At 43.6% G+C, this 17,741-nt stretch overlaps 1 protein-coding gene across 1 annotated transcript in view; it reads right to left on the reverse strand.

Annotated features, from left to right (window-relative positions):
• Window positions 1-756: 756 nt before the first annotated feature.
• MYO1E (myosin IE) overlaps window positions 757-17,741 on the reverse strand; it is a 235,103-nt gene continuing 218,118 nt past the window's right edge. The window contains exons 27-28 of the mRNA XM_073618829.1: window positions 13,653-13,822; window positions 757-1,783 (exon numbers count right to left, since the gene is read on the reverse strand). Of these exons, the coding sequence (XP_073474930.1) occupies window positions 1,707-1,783; window positions 13,653-13,822 (247 nt within the window). The 3' untranslated portion in view covers window positions 757-1,706. The remainder of the gene's footprint in view (window positions 1,784-13,652; window positions 13,823-17,741) is intronic.

Here is a 17,741-nt window from a genome sequence, read left to right on the forward strand (position 1 = left end):
ACTTTTCCTAGTTTGGATGTCTATCTACAAGCAGATGGAGTCTGCTAGTCTGGCACAGTGGTGTATTAGCTCTAGCCTGGGAACTGTCAGATTAGGTTGCTTACTTTGGTTTTGAATTCTATTCAGATTAGGGATGAGCATGTCTTTGGTCCAAACTCGGACTAAAATCTGAAGCAAACTGTCACTCTTTCTAAACGAAACCAAAGAAAATGCCCAGCTCAACTTATCGACCAGCCTGCAACCAACCAAATTATCCTAACAGTAAGGAGGAGTGGACTCCCTCCATGCTCACCTGCCCTCTGCCTATCCATTATAATACACGTGCTTCTTCTATGGAGGTCCTCAAAATTTAAAAACCCATGTTTTTAACACCTACGGTTAGACAGGATAATTTGGTTGGTTGCAGGCTGGACGGTAACTTGAGCGAGAATTTTCTTTGGTTTTGTTTGACATGTGTCGCCCTTCCATGTGCTCCTTGCTGCAAAGGCCAGTTATAGATGCGGGCAGAGGCTATTTGTTTGTACTGTCACTCCTGCTAAATCTGTGCCCATCTGCTTCACTCAGGACATTCCCCACCCCACAGCCGCACATACAAAAAAGGGCAGAGATGCTTGTGATATCATTGACCTAACATTGCCACTGGTCATATTTGAACAACGTCATTGATCAAATGTGGCCATATCAGGTTAATGATATCACAAATATGGAGTTAAAGCAATCACAGAAAGAATAAATAAATAAATAAAAGAACTCATGCAGGTAAAAACAAAAGATATTTATTAAATAGCCTATTAATGGTTTCAGACTGGGCTGGCTTCTGTTAATGGGCATTTAGGACATTTGCAACACCTAGCCATTTCCACATCACACCAACTCTTTTCCATCGTAAGCAACAGTTAAGGCTACAAAGCTTTAAAAACTTGGCGGTAAGTGCATATTTTGTTAAGTACCTTATATAATAGCCTCAAAATTGCAATTAAAATCAGATTAGGTTATACATTCATGGGTAATTTTAACAATTATATACTTTTGTATATATTTATATATATGTACAGTATATGTCATTTGAATTATTCATTTACACTTTCAGAGACTGAGATGTTTCCTGTAACAGGTAACAGCATTAACATGGGCCAGCCATATTCTCATATAAGACTATGCAACTGTGCAGTGAATATACTTCTAATACGCAGTGCCTAGCAGAATCTGCAATCTATTGATATATAACAACTACATTCTTACTGCATCCCGTTTCATTCCGCATTGCCTTTTCCTATGTCAGTCAGTGATGTGTTAGCAGCATATGAAACCATTTCCTTCATTCGGAGAGAGAAACAGTCTTCATCTTCATATAACTTAACATGAGTAAACAATAAAATTAAGGCACTTGCTATCACAAACCTGTCATATCATTCACTCTTTTTAGCCATCTTGCTACTGTAAATTCTTGCAACACACTGCTCAACAATGCATTGTGATCTACTGGGCAGCAAAGTCCAGATATAGGATTAAAAGGCAATAAATAGCTTCCAGTTCAGTGCTTTGGTGTCCTTGATTTAGGTTGTCTGTAGCTGAAAGGCTGCCCCTCGGACAAGCACAGGGCTGTCATTTGGTCTGATATTCTCAAATACAGATCTTAGGCACTTTAAAGCTACTGGAAGGTGATAAATAGAAAAAGCTGGGATGGTCCAGGTGAAGTCTGACAGTTAGATCTTGGTCACATAATTATTGGGGAAGAGTCCTTGCTTGCCACGTAGTCGGCCTGTCCACCATCCTGAGTGATCTGCAAATTAGAAGAGATTTTACTATAGAGCAGTATCATGTCATAAATGTAATTCATGGATACAGAATCCTTGGAATTAGGCAATCACCTAATGCAACAAGAGTAGGCAAGTCTTTTTTTTAAATTTTTTGTTAGCACATTTTTACATTTTGTGCTTGAGGATCGTGCCATCAGTTAAAGTCAAGGTAATGTTAAAATGTTGGTAAAAGAGCACCTGCAGCATTGGAGTAAATATGATACTGCAAGGAGGCAGTTAATAAACCATACGTTGTCATTGACTTGGCTCCAGTTACAGTGGGTATAGAAAAGAATCACCCTTGTTAAAATAATCACATTTTGTTTATTTGCAGCCTGAAATGAAGACAGTTTTTTTTTTTTTTAACCAGCTGTATTTACTAGTGCAACTTATAAAACATCCAAATAAAAGATCTAACACCAACATGTTAGAAAAAAATAAAATTCAAAAACAGAATCACAGACTTGGAAAAAGGATGACCCCCTTATGTTAGTATTTTGTTGGACCACATTTTGCTTTAAAGCTTTTAGTCTGTTGGGATATGTCTTTACTAACTTTGCACATCTAGACTTTGCAATATTTGCCCAATCTTCTTTGCAGAACTGCTCAAGTTCAGTTAAACTTGATGGTGACCGTGTGTGGACTGCAGTCTTCCACAGATTTTCTTTTTTGATCAGATTGTTTTTATTAAGATTTTTCAAACACACACACATCAAGAGATCGAGGGATTAAATTTGTACATAGAATTATACAAAATAAACAATATAATTGTACTAAATGTGTATCTCAAACAATGAGAATAGTATGCATAAGAACCTCAATCCCTCTTTCTCTCACCTCTTCCCAAGAGAAGGGAACAAAAAAGAAGAAAAAGTGAAAACCAGAACTTAAGCTAGAAACATAAATAAAGAAGGCTGTACACATCCTCAGAACTGCTGTGTACTACCCCCCCCCCCCCAAAAAAAAAAAAACAAAACAAAAAAAACAAACAAACAGCTTCTATATGTCCAGGTACAGTAGAAATATAGCAACATTATTCAAACATATTGAGAAATCCTTTAAGAGTTGATATTCCGGGGGGCGTGGCTGGACACTGAGCACGATGGACGCGTGATCTCCCTGCTCTCCACGGACCAGCTCTTTCTAAGCTCCATATAGATTCTCAGCTTCAGATCGATGGGTCGGAACCGCACCACCCGATCGCAGAAACAGGACCTCAGGACAGCTTCACCCGCTAGGTCCCCCAACCCAGTCCTATTTTGCACAGCTCTCTGGGCTCTCCATTCGGGAAGCGGACATCATGGCGCCGCTGTGCGCCACACAGCCATCTCCTCTCCCTCTTCTGGAGGCATCGGGATTGATGCGGACGGTTTTAGCGAACTCCACTTACAGTATCCCCAGCGGTATATCAACCCACAGCAGACTCGCCGCAAATATTACAGCTCCACCTGCCCTGCAAGGCTCGTCTCTTTCACGCCACGTGAAACAACATCCGCCATCTTACTGGGAGAATGTCAGGACAGCTCCAGCACCCCCGCGGGTGAGTCCCTCTCCTGTCCCATCACCTTCTAAGGGTCCTGGGCATGACTCTCTCCCTTCGGGGTACTCCGCCAGCATTCCGACATAGGGGACCCCCCTCCTTCCCAATCGGCCACTCACAATCCCTGCCTTGGCTGCGGCCTGCCTCCCCTGCTTTCCAGGCCCCATCTTCCATCCCGGGCTCTCCGAAGCCACAGAGACCACTTCGCTCATGTGAATCCAGCTCCACCTGCCTAGCTGCGGTCCACCTGGTGTTCTCACCCTCTCCTGTTCCCTCAAAGGAACCCCCATCTGCTCCCTGTGCTGTCCAAATAATTGGAGGAGCAGAGAGAGTGGTTTGAGCCGTGGGCTCGCCTTCGCAGACTATAGCCCACCATCAGGCTCTGCCCAGAATACCCTCCATCCTTACTGCTGATGAATTGATCTCCTGGAAGGAGCAACATCATTCATTACCTACCAAAGATGACTCTGAGGTCAAAGAAGCCTGTCGCAGTGAGATTAAAACATTGCAAGCGGACTTCCATCAGCTGGCCCCTCAGGTGGAGGACCTGGAATAAGATCTGCTATCCACTAAACTTACAATGCATCGTGTTCAATCCCAACAGACAGATGATCGCTTTATGCTTCGTGACATGCAACACCACAATCGACAATCGCAACTGCCTCAACAATATCAGGGTTCGGGGCCTTCCAGAGTCCAATGGCACGGAGGATCTGAGAACTGTCCTCCAGACTGTCTTCAACAACTTGCTGGGAGTCCCCGCCTCCACACATTGAGATGGAAAGGGCCCACAGAGCTTTAAAACCTAAAGACCAAGCATCTAAACCCAGAGATGTCATCTGTAGAGTGCACTTGTTCACTTTAAAGGAGTATATTATGCGCAAAGCTCGGGTGATTAAACTTATCCTTGTTGATGGCACTCCAATACAACTATTTCCTGATTTATCCTGGATCACCCTTCAGAAGTGCAGGCTACTTTAACCACTCCTCCACACTTTGCAGGATAATTCCATCACTAATTGCTGGGGTTTCCTCTTCAGCTTGACAGCTACGCATAATGGGAAGATGGTGGCCCTTCGGGTCCCTGAGGACATTAGTTTCTTTTGTGAGACTCTAAACAATCCCACACCAGACCGTCCAGGTGGGGATATCATCTCCCCCACCCTCCATCGACAGTCTGGCAACCTGTGAAGAGGAGAGGGCAGCCTCCTGACTCCCCCACAAGAATCCCAAGCAGCAGCCAGCCTGAGGAACTTTCATGGCAGCTAATACCCTCTTTGCTTTCCTTCTACAGTTTACAGGCCTAACCATAGGGGCTGCACTTCCTGGTATAAATTATTGGGCGGCACAGTGGTGTAGTGGGTAGCACTCTCGCCTAGCAGTAAGAAGGGTTGCTGGTTCGAATCCCAACCACGACACTACCTGCCTGGAGTTTGCATGTTCTCCCTGTGCCTGCGTGGGTTTCCTCCGGGTACTCCGGTTTCCTCCCACACTCCAAAAGACATGCTGGTAGGTTAATTGGATCCTGTCTAAATTGTCCCTAGTATGTATGAATGTGAGTTAGGGACCTTAGATTGTAAGCTCCTTGAGGGTAGGGACTGATGTGAATGCACAATGTATATGTAAAGCGCTGCGTAAATTGACGGCGCTATAATAAGTACCTGAAATAAATAAATAAATAAAATAACCGTGGGAGAACACTGTTTTTTTTATGTTTAACTAAAGTTGCAATCCTTATTTGCATTGATTGACCTATTTTTCTCCCCCCAGTTGTAGTTCCTTCCCTGCAGGGGATGGTTCTCACCCCTCCTGGATTGCCTGATTTTGGTGGGTCTGCGGTGCCCGGGCCAGACGGCCGCTGGGCCTGGCTCCGAGCATTCCCGCAAATAAATTTTATTATACAAGTTACTAACTTTATGTACATGCTGTTCTTTATTTGACGAGTATTGTCCCCTAGCCTTTTACCACTTTTGTATTTAGCAGGTCCCTGATCTTAGGTAGCAGCTAACGCTCGGTGTCCGACATTATGCCCCCTTAGTTTGCTTAGTGAGTTAAAGTCCCTTATTTGTTGCTACTTACCCCCATCGCCAACGTTGGATGATGGCGGTAATACGGAACTATTGGTCGATTGTTGGACCTCAATTAATATTTGTTTTGAGAACTGAGATTTATTTTTTTCATGTTTTTCTTTACCTCTTCCTTTTTACGGCTCCTCACTCCTGGGCTCCCGTCTCTACCCACATACGATGGCTATCGCCTCCTGTATCAAGACTTGCCTCTCTGGGCTCCTGGGTTAGACAAGTATAGTACACTTCCATACACGTCTTCACAACATTCCTTGCTCATGCCCCAACTTCATCATGGTACAGGTTTATTCTCATAACGTTAATGGTCTTGACTCAAATTTTAGAAGGCAGTTGGCATGGAGGAGCTTCAGAGATTCTGGGGTGGAGGAAATATTTGTACAACACACACTTTGAAAAAAAGAGGCACTCTGGCGTTTGCATCTAGATTTCTCCCTACGGGATTCTTAGCCTCTAGCATTAAAAGAAGGCAGGGGTAGCCATTTTGATTAAAAAAGATCCCCATTCACAGCCACATCCTCCTATTCTGATCCCCAAGGTCGGGTTTTAATACTGACAAATGGCAACAATCTGAAATAACTTTATGTAACATTTATGCTCCAAATGCGAATCAGATGTCCTTTGTAACTAGGTTGTACAACCGTCTTTTTAGAACTACAGACTCCTTAGTCATAGGAGGGGATTTCAAGCTCCCCCCCCCCCCCCCCCCCGACATCGGATAGGACACCCCTCTCTAAAAGAAACTCTTTTCCACGTCTCTCCAGACAATACCAACAGTTTTGTCAGGTCACTCGCAAGTTCGCTCTGTTTGATGCATGGCGTGTTGCTCACCTGACAGAGCATCAATACTCCCAACCATTTCGTACGCATGTGCGGTTAGACAATTTTTTCATAAATGCCCCCTCCCTGCGGGCACTTGCTAAAGTAGACATCCTACCTATGTCTTGGACGGACCATGCCCCGATCCTTTTGAAGCTCAAATTAGAAAACTCCAGGGTCAAACATTGCCATTGGCGGCTTAATGACTTTCTTCTGAAAAATATTGCCACTAGGACGGAGTTAGAAACTGCTCTGAAACTATATTTTGTAGAGAATAGTGCCCTAGGGATTTGGAACCCTCTTGGAGGCACACAAGATCATAATACGTGGACATTATATAGCCATCTCGACTGCCTGGAAAAACACCGCACAGAGACTTTGGGACTTAGAATCCAGACTTAACACCTTTGTCCTCAATCTGTCTCCTAAGAGAAATTATACGCCTACGGGCAGTCCTTATGAGCATAGACATAGGCAGGGTCAAAAAAGCCCTTCAAAAATCGTCAGCTATATTATGATAAGGCAACAAAGCCCACACCCTATTAGCACGTAAACTCTGAGAACAAACTCACGCCTCGGCCCCCCAGGCCCCTACTGGGACCCTTCATTCCCACCCCGACTGTATTGCCCAATTATTTTGCGATTACTTCTTGGATCTTTATAATAACCCCTCCTTACCGTACTTACCAACCCAAGAAAATTTCACCAATCGTGTGCAAGCTTACCTCATGAGCAGTGGCGTGGCCACCTTACAAGCGGAAGGTTTACAGTCTCTCAACTCTCCGATAACTGAAGAGGAGATTTCCGAGACTTTGAAGCTTTTGCCAAATAGCAAGGCCCCAGGCCCAGATGGCCTTTCTTATGAATATTACAAGACTTTTCTGACCAGCCTACTTCCACATATGACTTGTTTATTTAATGGATTCATGTGTAGAGATGAAATTCCAAGGGATATGCAGACCTCTCATCTAACGCTAATACCCAAGCCTGATAAAGACCACACACTTGAACAACCCTTGAATATCTGGGCTTTTGGGGGCCATTCCTCAGGGCAATTAGATATCTGTATGCAACTACATCCGCTTTTATTAACCACTTGCTGACCGCCTCCTATAGATATACGCCGGCAGAATGGCACGGCTGTGCAAAGTAACGTATCTATATGTTACTTTGTATTTTTTTTTGTATGTGTGAATTTGCCGCCGTGCGCACCTGCCGCAAGCTCCGTGAGAGTCGGGTCACGGGTCCTGTGGACTCGATCGTCGCGGGGATACCCGCGATCGTCTCACGGAGAGGACAAACGGGGAGATGCTGATGTAAACAGCATCTCCCCGTTCTGCCTAATGACAGGGTCACTGATCTCTGCTCCCTGTCATCGGGAGCAGAGATCAGTGACCTGTCACACACAGCCCATCCCCCCAACAGTTAGAACACATCCCTAGTACTGACTTAACCCCTCCCCATCCCCTAGTGGTTAACCCCTTCACTGCCAGTGTCAATTACACAGAAAAATGTCCGATGTGTCCGCCATAATGTCGCAGTCACAATAAAAATTGCTGATCGCTGCCATTACTAGTAAAAAAAAAAAATTATTAATAAAAATGCCATAAAACTATCCCCTATTTTGTAAACGCTATAACTTTTGCGCAAACCAATCAATACATTTTTTTCACCAAAAATATGTAGAAGAATACATATCGGCCTAAACCGAGGAAAAAAAAATGTTTTTTTATATATTTTTGGGGGATATTTATTATAGCAAAATGTAAAAAATAATGCGTTTTTTTCAAAATTGTTGCTCTTATTTTGTTTATAGCGCAAAAAATAAAAATCGCAGAGGTGATCAAATACCAACAAAAGAAAGCTTTATTTGTGGGGAAAAAGGACGTCAATTTTGTTTGGGAGCCACACCGCACGACCGTGCACTTGTCAGTTAAAGCGACGCAGTGCCCAATCGCAAAAAAACGCATTGGTCAGGAAGGGGGTAAATCCTTCCGGGGCTGAAGTGGTTAAAACACCTTTTGCGGCGTCTCCTTCCTTTCCAATCTCGAATGGGACTAGGCAAGGATGTCCGCTCTCTTCATTGCGTTTTCCCGTGTATCCAACCCCTGGCGGCCCAGATCCGACAGGATCCCAACATTAGTGGAATAATGGTTAGGGGACGCAAGTTTAAAGTTTCATTATTTGCTGATGACATACTCCTAACCCTAACGCAAGCACATGTGACCCTTCCTAAGCTCCATAAGCTCTTGGAGGAATTTGGGTCCATATCGGGATATAAAGTGAATACTGCTAATTCGGAAGCCCTTCCAATCAATCTGCCTCAATGAGAAGTGCATCGTCTTTCAGAAAATGTTCCCTATACGTGGAAAACCCACACCATTAAGTATTTGGGAGTGTACCTTACTTCCCTATACCAATCCCTACATGATGCAAATTTTAGACCCCTATTCGTGTCTATCCGGTCTCTGCTGTCTAAATGGAGACTATCCAATTTCTTGGTTTGGATTCATTGCCTCAGTCAAAATGACCATATTACCTAGAATCTTGTATTGCTTTTTGACTCTCCCAGTGCCCATCCCATCTGTACAGCTTAGAAAACTTTAGATGGACCTTCTAAATTTCACGTGGAACTATAAACATCGAATAGCCCGCTCAATACTTTATGCCTCTCGAAACGAGGGGGGCTTGGCTTTCCCAAACCTCCTCCATTACGATTATGCAGCCCAACTGGGAGCTATAGCATCCTGTGTTACCCTTTCGGCCTATAACCACTGGACCCAAATAGACAAACTGTGGCTAGCTCCTATCCACCCAAACAATTTAATATGGAATACTAATGCCGATGTTCCCTCCACTTCCCTATTACATACTATGAATTTGCTACGTACTATTTGGAAACACTTAAATCATACTATCCCTCTTCAATCTGAGGGCTCCTTAGTTACGGCTTTCCTCTACAACCCTAAGCTACCCGATAGCTTAACTTCCCAGATGATCTCACCATAGTTGCATAAGAACCTCTTTGATTATGGACACTTTGTGAATCCAGTGACTAGGGTATTATTCTCTTTTGATGAGCTTAGAATTAAACATGAGCTTCCCCGTAGTGCTTTCCAAGTTCCTTTCCAAGTTACCTCCAAGTTTGTCACTACGCACTTACCTTCACCCCCTAGCCTTCAATTCTCCACACCATCCCCATTCAAGTATTTAATCTCATCGGGCCCTTCACAGAAAGGATTGACCTCAGACATATATAAAATGCTAAAACCTTATGACATGGTTTCTTTGGGGAAACATAGTTACATGCGTAAATGGGAGGAACATCTTGGAGAGGAATTATCCCCTGAACAATAGAAAACTATATGGTCCAGTACAGCCAAGAGCTCTATATGTATGATTTATAAAGAGAACACTTATAAGATGCTTTTCTTCTGGTACATGACACCATCTCGCCTACATGCTATATACTCATCGGCCTCGGATTACTGCTGGAAATGTCTCCAAGACCAGGACACGTTATTTCCACATTTACTGGAATTGCCCACTTCTTCAGCCTTACTGGCGCTCGGCCCAGGGGCTTCTCCATCGGCTGTTTGAGATGGATATCCCTTTCTCCCCTAGGCAATATTGGTCTTCTTCCTCCTAAGCTGCCAGGGTTAGCCAAAAAACTGGCCACACATATACTAAGGGCAGCTAGATGTTTAGTGGCCCTTCACTGGAAACAGCAAAATCCCCCAACATTATCTGCTCTTTATGCTAGAATTAGGGATGTGGAGGTTATGGAGTCCATGTCGGCCAGTTTAGTTGACCAAGTGGATATGGGAGTGTTGGTATCTTCGGATAGATCCTCCTTGATGGCCTGAGATTCTTCCTGCCCTGTGCGGTCAAAACATTTCAAGCTCAGGAAAGACGAGTCCAGCTTGTTGGCATTATCCTATACTCCCTTTTTTTTTTCTCTTCCTCTTTTATGGATACGCAGGCCATGCTACTATAAGTTGCTAAATCTGCTAATAGTATGTTTGACTGAGATGCTTTTTTTTATTGCTATTACTTCAGCATTATGTTCTCACTTTTCACAGAGTTGTATTCTAGCCTCTTTTGTTAACAGATTATAGCTCATATCTGATATTTGCTGGACGCCTACCCAGAGAAGTTTGTTTTCATTATTTCCCTTCCTTTCTTCTTTGAACTAGGTGCGATGGGGCAAGTCCAGGGGTGTCTAACCATGCATCCCAGATTTGTTCAAATTTTGTTGGACTACCCCTATGCTGGTAAACCAGTTTCTCCCTATAAGTCTTTGGGCAATAAACAGGACTCTAAGCATGGCTATAAATGTTTGCAGCGTGTATAGTTCCTCATCTAGCCAGCTTAGTAAGCAAAGTTTAGGACTGAATAGAATTATTCACCTTTGTCCAGTATCGAACCAATTTTGGACACTTCCATAGCATATGAAGGAGATTGCCATTCTCCACATCACACCTCGGGCATAGGGCAGAATCTGTGCCATGCATATAGCTTATTTGGTGTACAATAAGATGAATAATAAAAAGCTGAGTGAGCTTCTGGGTGGATGATAAAGAAACCTTAGGTGCATTATGTAGTACAGTGGACCACTCCTCATCAGAAATATGTCCTACATCTTCCCATCATTGAGCTCTGCAATTGAGAGACATGGCTCTGGATACTTGGGATAAAAATGAAGAATATAGGGATGAAATTTGTCCTTTTCTAAAAAGTGAGGTACATTACACAGATTCTCAGTGGGGTTTAAGTCTGGACTCTGACTAGGCCATGCAAGGACATTCACATTTTTATCCTGCAACGACTGTGTAGGCATTTTGCTGTGTGCTTTGGGTCATTGTCATGTTGGAAGGTAAACCTTCTTCCCATTGACAACTTTCTGGCAGAGGACAGCAGATTTTTCTCAAGTCTTTGTATGCATTTTGCCCCATCCATTTTCCTTCTATCCTGACAAGTGCTCCAGTCCCTGCTGCAAAGAAACACCCCCATAATAGGATATTACCACCTCCATACTTTACTTATATTTTAGTCTCATCTGACCACATTGAAGATTCTGAGGCCACATGGAAAAAGGTGTTATGGTCAGATGATACTAAAATTGGATTATTTGGCCTCAACACCAAACAATATATCTGGCAGAAATCCAATACAGCTCACCATCCAAACACCATTCCTACTGTAAAGTATGGAGGTGGTAATATCCTTTTATGACTATGACCCAAATATTCAACATGACAATGACCCAAAGCACACAGCAAAAATGACCACACAATGGTTGAAAGAGAAAAAATTGAATGTCCTTGCATGGCCGCCTAGTCAGAGCCCAGACTCGATGATTATTATAAGGGGAGGGGGCAGCAATTCCTTTCTATACCCACTGTAAAACAACTTAAAAAAAAAACTACTTAAAGCTTTTTATTGGCTTCTTATGCTGCCTTAGCACTTCTTATGTATCATTACACTCCACCCAATTACATTTATATCGCTTTTTAGACAAAGGGGCTTTGTCTTTTTGGAAGCTAAATAAACTGGTCCAATTCAGTCACCAAATGATGCTCCTTAAAGATCTTTCATAAAATAGACTGCTCATTTCATTACCTAGGTCACATTTTTATGGCTATTGAGTAGTAAGTGGACGTTCAGGGCACCGTCACCGGCTGGTGAAAAGTTTGGCCTCTGCTGATCATCAGATCAGATTTGTTGCTCCTTCAGCTGCAAAGACCTTCCCCTTTATCCCCACTATTCCCGCCTGAGAGAGAGTGCCACTACACAGGACAATGTACCTTCCCCACTGGGTTCTTCTCACTCCTGGACCCCTTGCTCCAGTCCATATGTTAACCTGAATGTGCCCCATCCGGGCCTCTACTACCTTGTTTACCTATTACAGGAAAAGCTCCCACTTGGTAAATAGTACCTCTCGGCAGCCCTCTTCTCTGGCGGTACCCATGACCTACAAGGTTGACTGAGACCTACTCTAGCTGTTCCCTACTTGGATAAGGACCTAAATCCTCCATGTCTCTTAGGCACATCTATTACTCTCAGAGTATCGCCCCTTGTGTTCAGTCTAATGTCATCTCCTGGCATCCCCATTCTGGGATGCTCAGGTGACCTCCTGTAAAGGAAGTCAGCTTTATGGGTTCTAGCGTTCAGTATCTTGCAAAAACACTGTTATACAGCTAAGATTTACATCTACTCTAATTTTATCACTTGCCAATCGCCCTATCGCAGATTTACTGCTACAGGGTGGCCGTTCTGTGCAAAATCATATATTATACACACACACACAAACACACAAACACTATTGCCAAAAGTATTGGGACATCTGCCTTTACATGCACATAAACTTTAATAGCATCACAGTTTTAGTCTGTAGTGTTAAATATTGAGTTGGCCCACCCTTTGCAGCTATAACAGCTTCAACTCTTCTGGGAAGGATGTCCACAAGGTTTAGAAGTGTGTCTATGGGAATGTTTCTTTCAGAAGCGCATCTGTGAGGTCAGGCCCTGATGTTGGACGAGAAGGCCTGGCTCGCAGTCTCCTCTAATTCTTCCCAAAGGTGTTCTAATGACGTTGAGGTCAGGACTCTGTGCAGGCCAGTCAAGTTCCCCCACCCAAACTTGCTCATCCATGTCTTTATGGACCTTGTTTGTGCACTGGTGCACAGTCATGTTGGAACAGGAAGGGGCCATCCCCAAACTGTTCCCACAAAGTTGGGAGCATGAAATTGTCCAAAATGTCTTGGTATTCTGATGCCTTAAGAGTTCCCTTCACTGGAACTAAGGGGCCAAGCCCAACACCTGAAAAACAACTCCACACCATAATCCCCCCCTCCACCAAATTATTTGGACCAGTGCACAAAGCAAGGTCCATAAAAAGACATGGATGAGAGTTTGGGGTGGAGGAACTTGACTGGCCTAAACCCGATAGAAAACCTTTAAGATGAATTAGAGTGGAGACTGCGAGCCAGGCCTTCTCATCCAACATTGGTGCCTGACCTCACAAATGCGCTTCTGGAAGAATGGTCAAACATTCCCATAGACACTCCTAAACCTTGTGAACAGCGTTCCCAGAAGAGTTGAAGCTGTTATAGCTGCAAAGGGTGGGCCAACTCAATATTAAGCCCTACGGACCAAGACTGGGATGCCATTAAAGTTCATGTGCGTCTAAAGGCAGGCGCCCCAATACTTTTGGCAATATAGTGCTTGTTGGATGGGTGGACTATGGTTTCATTTTCACAAGTACATTATCATCCATTTAAGTACTTCTGATTTATATGCAGCCAAATGTGGTCATCTTCCAGAATAACTGATGACATGAAAGCAGACAGGACCTACATACAAGGACAGTGTGAGAGAATCGTGTGTAGATCGCATCTATAGTATTTACCTTCCTTGATTATGTCTATGACATCATTGGCATTAAAGCTAAGCTCGTCTGTATCTTGTGCATCATATGCATATAGGGCCTTGCACTGTGGCACGCTTGGTTTTGGTTTAGGCTGAGGTTTGGGTCTTCCGCCTCCTGGAGCAGGTCGGTTTGTTGTCTGTCGGCGTGCACTGTGAAGAAAAAAAAAAAAAAGGCAGGTGAAGTGACATTTAAGTAAATGTTATTGATCTGGACATGCACAGTACATATATTTTTAAACTGGTTGTAAAGTCAGAAGGTTTTTTATCTTAATGCATTAAGATGAAAAGCCTTCTGTGTGCAGCAGTCCCCCCAAATACTTACCTGAGCCCCATCTCTGTCCAGCGATGTCCACGAGTGTCTCGGCCATCTGGGACTCTCCCTCCTGATTGGCTGAGACATAGCAGCGGCGCCATTGGCTCCCACTGCTGTCAACGTCTGCTAGCCAATCAGGAGAGAGAGGTAGCGGGGCCGAATCACAGCTCCGTGTCCGAATGGATACCCGAAGCTGCAGCTTGGCTTGCGTGCCCCCATAGCAAGCTGCTTGCTGTGGGGGATCATAGCAAGCTGCCTGCTGTAGGGGCATGCAACAGGAGGGAGAGGCCAGGAGCTCCAGCCAGGGACCCAAGAATAAGGAGGATCGGGGTTGCTCTGTGCAAATCTACTGCACAGAGCAGGTGAGTATAACATGTTTTTTTTTTTCTCTATAAAAAATAAAAAAAGAGGCTTTAGTATCACTTTAAGCTCTCATCGGACATGATTGGAATAGACTGACCAGCAGATGGGGCTGTTTTACAGAAAATGACAAATCTTTCTGTAGCAGATTAAAGAACCGTCAATTCACAGGTCACAATTCTCCCAAGAAGCACTAACAAGAACTACATGCTTAGAGAGCTAATTACATGTTTATGTTATATCATAAATGAACTGATATTGGAATCCAATTGCAGTTGTCAAGCAAAGCAATGAACTGTTAGTCCTGGTTCAGACAGGGACGACCTGTCAGGCAACTTAGCCACCTGACAAGTTGCACTCCATGCATTGCAATGGAACCGTTCTAATACGTGCGACTCAAGTCGCTCTGACTTAGATAAATGTTCCTGCACTACTTTGGGTGGGGACTTCAGAGCAGCTTGCATTGGCTTCTATTAAATAAGTCGTTTGCAAGCCATGCTGAGGTCGCGCTGTGCAGGGCCGCTTCAGAGTTGGACAGCTTTGAAGCCGCCCCTGTGTGAACCAGCACTAAGAACTATGATAACCTGAAAAAAAACATTGGATTGACATCTTTATAATAATGAATTTTATAGATACAACTTGCAGCACATTACATATTCACTACCATGTTATCAGAGTTAACATTTCCTAAACTATACATTATTTCTTCTAAAGCTAAACTCCAGGTAGAGGTAAAAATAAAAAAAAATATTAAAATCGCTCAATTCCCCAATCAACCCAGTCAGGGTTGATGGGGAATCCCTTCTACAGAGCTATTGTGTTTTCCCGGTGGGTGGGTGCCCCTACCGGAGAACACACAGTGGTTACTGCCAGCAGCTATAGCTGCTGGCAATAATCACATGAAAAATCTGACATACTGTTTGTACCCAAGTCGATTGAGGGTTCGACTTGGGTACCATCAGGCTGCCCATACCTGGTTCAAATCTTGGCTCCCTGCTGAACCGGCCGAGATTCAAAAGGTCTATGGCCGGATCAACAGAGGAAGGGTTTTGATGTACTAAATATGTGCTAATAGGCAGCATGCTGACAGGAGGAAAAAGCAGAGTAAACAGCAGGATGACCATAACAGTGTATTGCTGATTCACTATTCAATCAGCAGGCTAGGGGTGTTCTTGACTAATCTATGTTACCAATGCACTGACGGTTGGGAATCTTAGTATGCTTTCTGGTAAGGATGTCTGGATCACAAAGCAGGCAAAAGTCAAATCAAAGAAGAAAGGAATTGAGTGCAGTGTAGGGGTTAAATATCAGACCTATAAAATCTTAATGTAGCTATCACTTTTAATTACAGCATATACATTTGCTCTATACATGGAAAAACACATAAGCAATATAATTTATAGGGTATCTAAACCCCAAAACAAATCTTTTTATATATTGCAGCTTAGCATTCCTTAGATGTGGTGGTTGTATTCATTTTCATACCCTTATTTTTACCTGGCAATCCTACAAATCTATCCTGTCCTAGGGTGGTTTCATTTACTCTGCACTCTATCTATAAAGGGATCCATGGTTGTTACTTGTCTGATTTGAACTACTAACAACCATGCTTCCACTCTTCATTTCCATTATGTAGGGAGGCATTTATTTGTAGTCTGGGCAAAACAGCTTGGAAAAAACATCAGATTGTTTGAAGATCAGTTCAAAGCACAGGAACTTACAAGGACATTGGAATTCTAGCAGATACAGTGGAGAAAATTATTATTTGATCCCCTGCAGATTTTGTAAGTTTGCCCACTTACAAAGAAAGGAAAGGTCTATAATTTTTATCATAAGTGTATTTTAAATGATAGAATGACAGAATATCAACCAAAAATTCAGAGAAAACACATGATACAAATGTTCTAAATTGAGTTGTAGTTCAGTGAGAAAATAAGTAAGTATTTGATCCCCAAGCAAAACAGGTCTTAGTACTTGGTGGAGAAACCCTTGTTAGCAAGCACAGAGGTACGATGTTTCTTGTAGTTGGTTACCAGGTTTGCACACATCCCAGGCAGGGCCATCTTTAATATTGATTGGGGCCTGGGCAAACATTTTCTTGCCCCCCCCCCTCCATTTCAAGACATACAAAAACATAGCAGGCAGACTCAAAATACACAGCAGATCAGGCAGCGATTGCAATTGGTTGCCAGAGGTTATAGCCAATCCTTACTGCTCACTGACTGGTTGCTAGAGGTTACAACACATAAATTCTGCTTGCCGATTTTTTGCTAGTGATTACAGCAGATCACTACTTCACTAATTGATTGCTACAGGTTACTGCACATCATTACCACTCACTGAGTAAGCAAGTAAAGCGGCACATTAAAGCACATACTACAGGAGAGCGTCAGGGACTGCAGACATACTACAGGAGAGCGTCAGGGACTTTTAATAAACAGACTCACCTGTCCCACAGTCCAGCGATGTGGGTGCCCGAAGCCTTGCGCCTCTCCACAGTGCTGTCATTGCAACTGTGGGCACCCGGTTGTGACAACTTCACAGCCGGGCATGCACTGCGCATGCGTGAGTCACGCTGCACTCTGTTAGTGAGCAGGCAACGCTTCTGGGACCTGTGACGTGTCCCAGAAGATTGCAGAGAGGGATGGGGAGAGGAGGAGTCTCTACCTATGAGGAGAGGGGGTGTGTGCCTTTCCTCCAATCAGCTATCTTGGCTGTATGCCCAGGCTTCACTGCAGTGCTAAATAGGAAGAGAAAATCTTCTAACATGATGTGCACTTTCTAAACAATATATAAAGCTGAAGACAGCAAATATACATGTAAAACTTATGTAGGGAGATTTGTTTCATCCCCATGTATCATCTGAGGCTGTTCACTTCACTGGGTGTATGGAGGGTTTACATCCACTTTAATGCTGGCCATACACTATACGAAATTTTTTTTTTTTTGCTAAACAGATTAAAAAAAAAAAAAAAAGACCTAAAATTTTGAAAAATAAAAAGTTTTTCTTTTGTTTCGGTTAAAAAAATTTTGTAAATAAGTACGTTTGCTCCTTCACTAATGGGCACTGATAAAGCAGCACTGATGGGCATTGATAGGAGGCACTGATGGGCACTCATGGGTGGCACTGATAGGCGACACTGATGGGCACTGAAAGGCTGCACTGATAGGCGGCACTGCTGGGCACTGATAGGCGGCACTGATAGATGGCATTGATGGGCATCACTGATGGCACTGGCACGCATTGGGGATGGGCACGGATTAGCAGCTGCCTGAGCACTGATTGGTTTTCCGATTTCCCTGGTGGTCCAGTGTGGTGGCATCTCTGGTGGTCCTGGCGGCATCCTGGTGGTCCTGGGTGGGCATCCAAGGGGGGGCTGCGCTGATAAACAATCA

This window comes from Aquarana catesbeiana, linkage group LG03, assembly GCF_042186555.1.
Source record: "Aquarana catesbeiana isolate 2022-GZ linkage group LG03, ASM4218655v1, whole genome shotgun sequence".
In the NCBI taxonomy this organism is placed as follows: domain Eukaryota; kingdom Metazoa; phylum Chordata; class Amphibia; order Anura; family Ranidae; genus Aquarana; species Aquarana catesbeiana.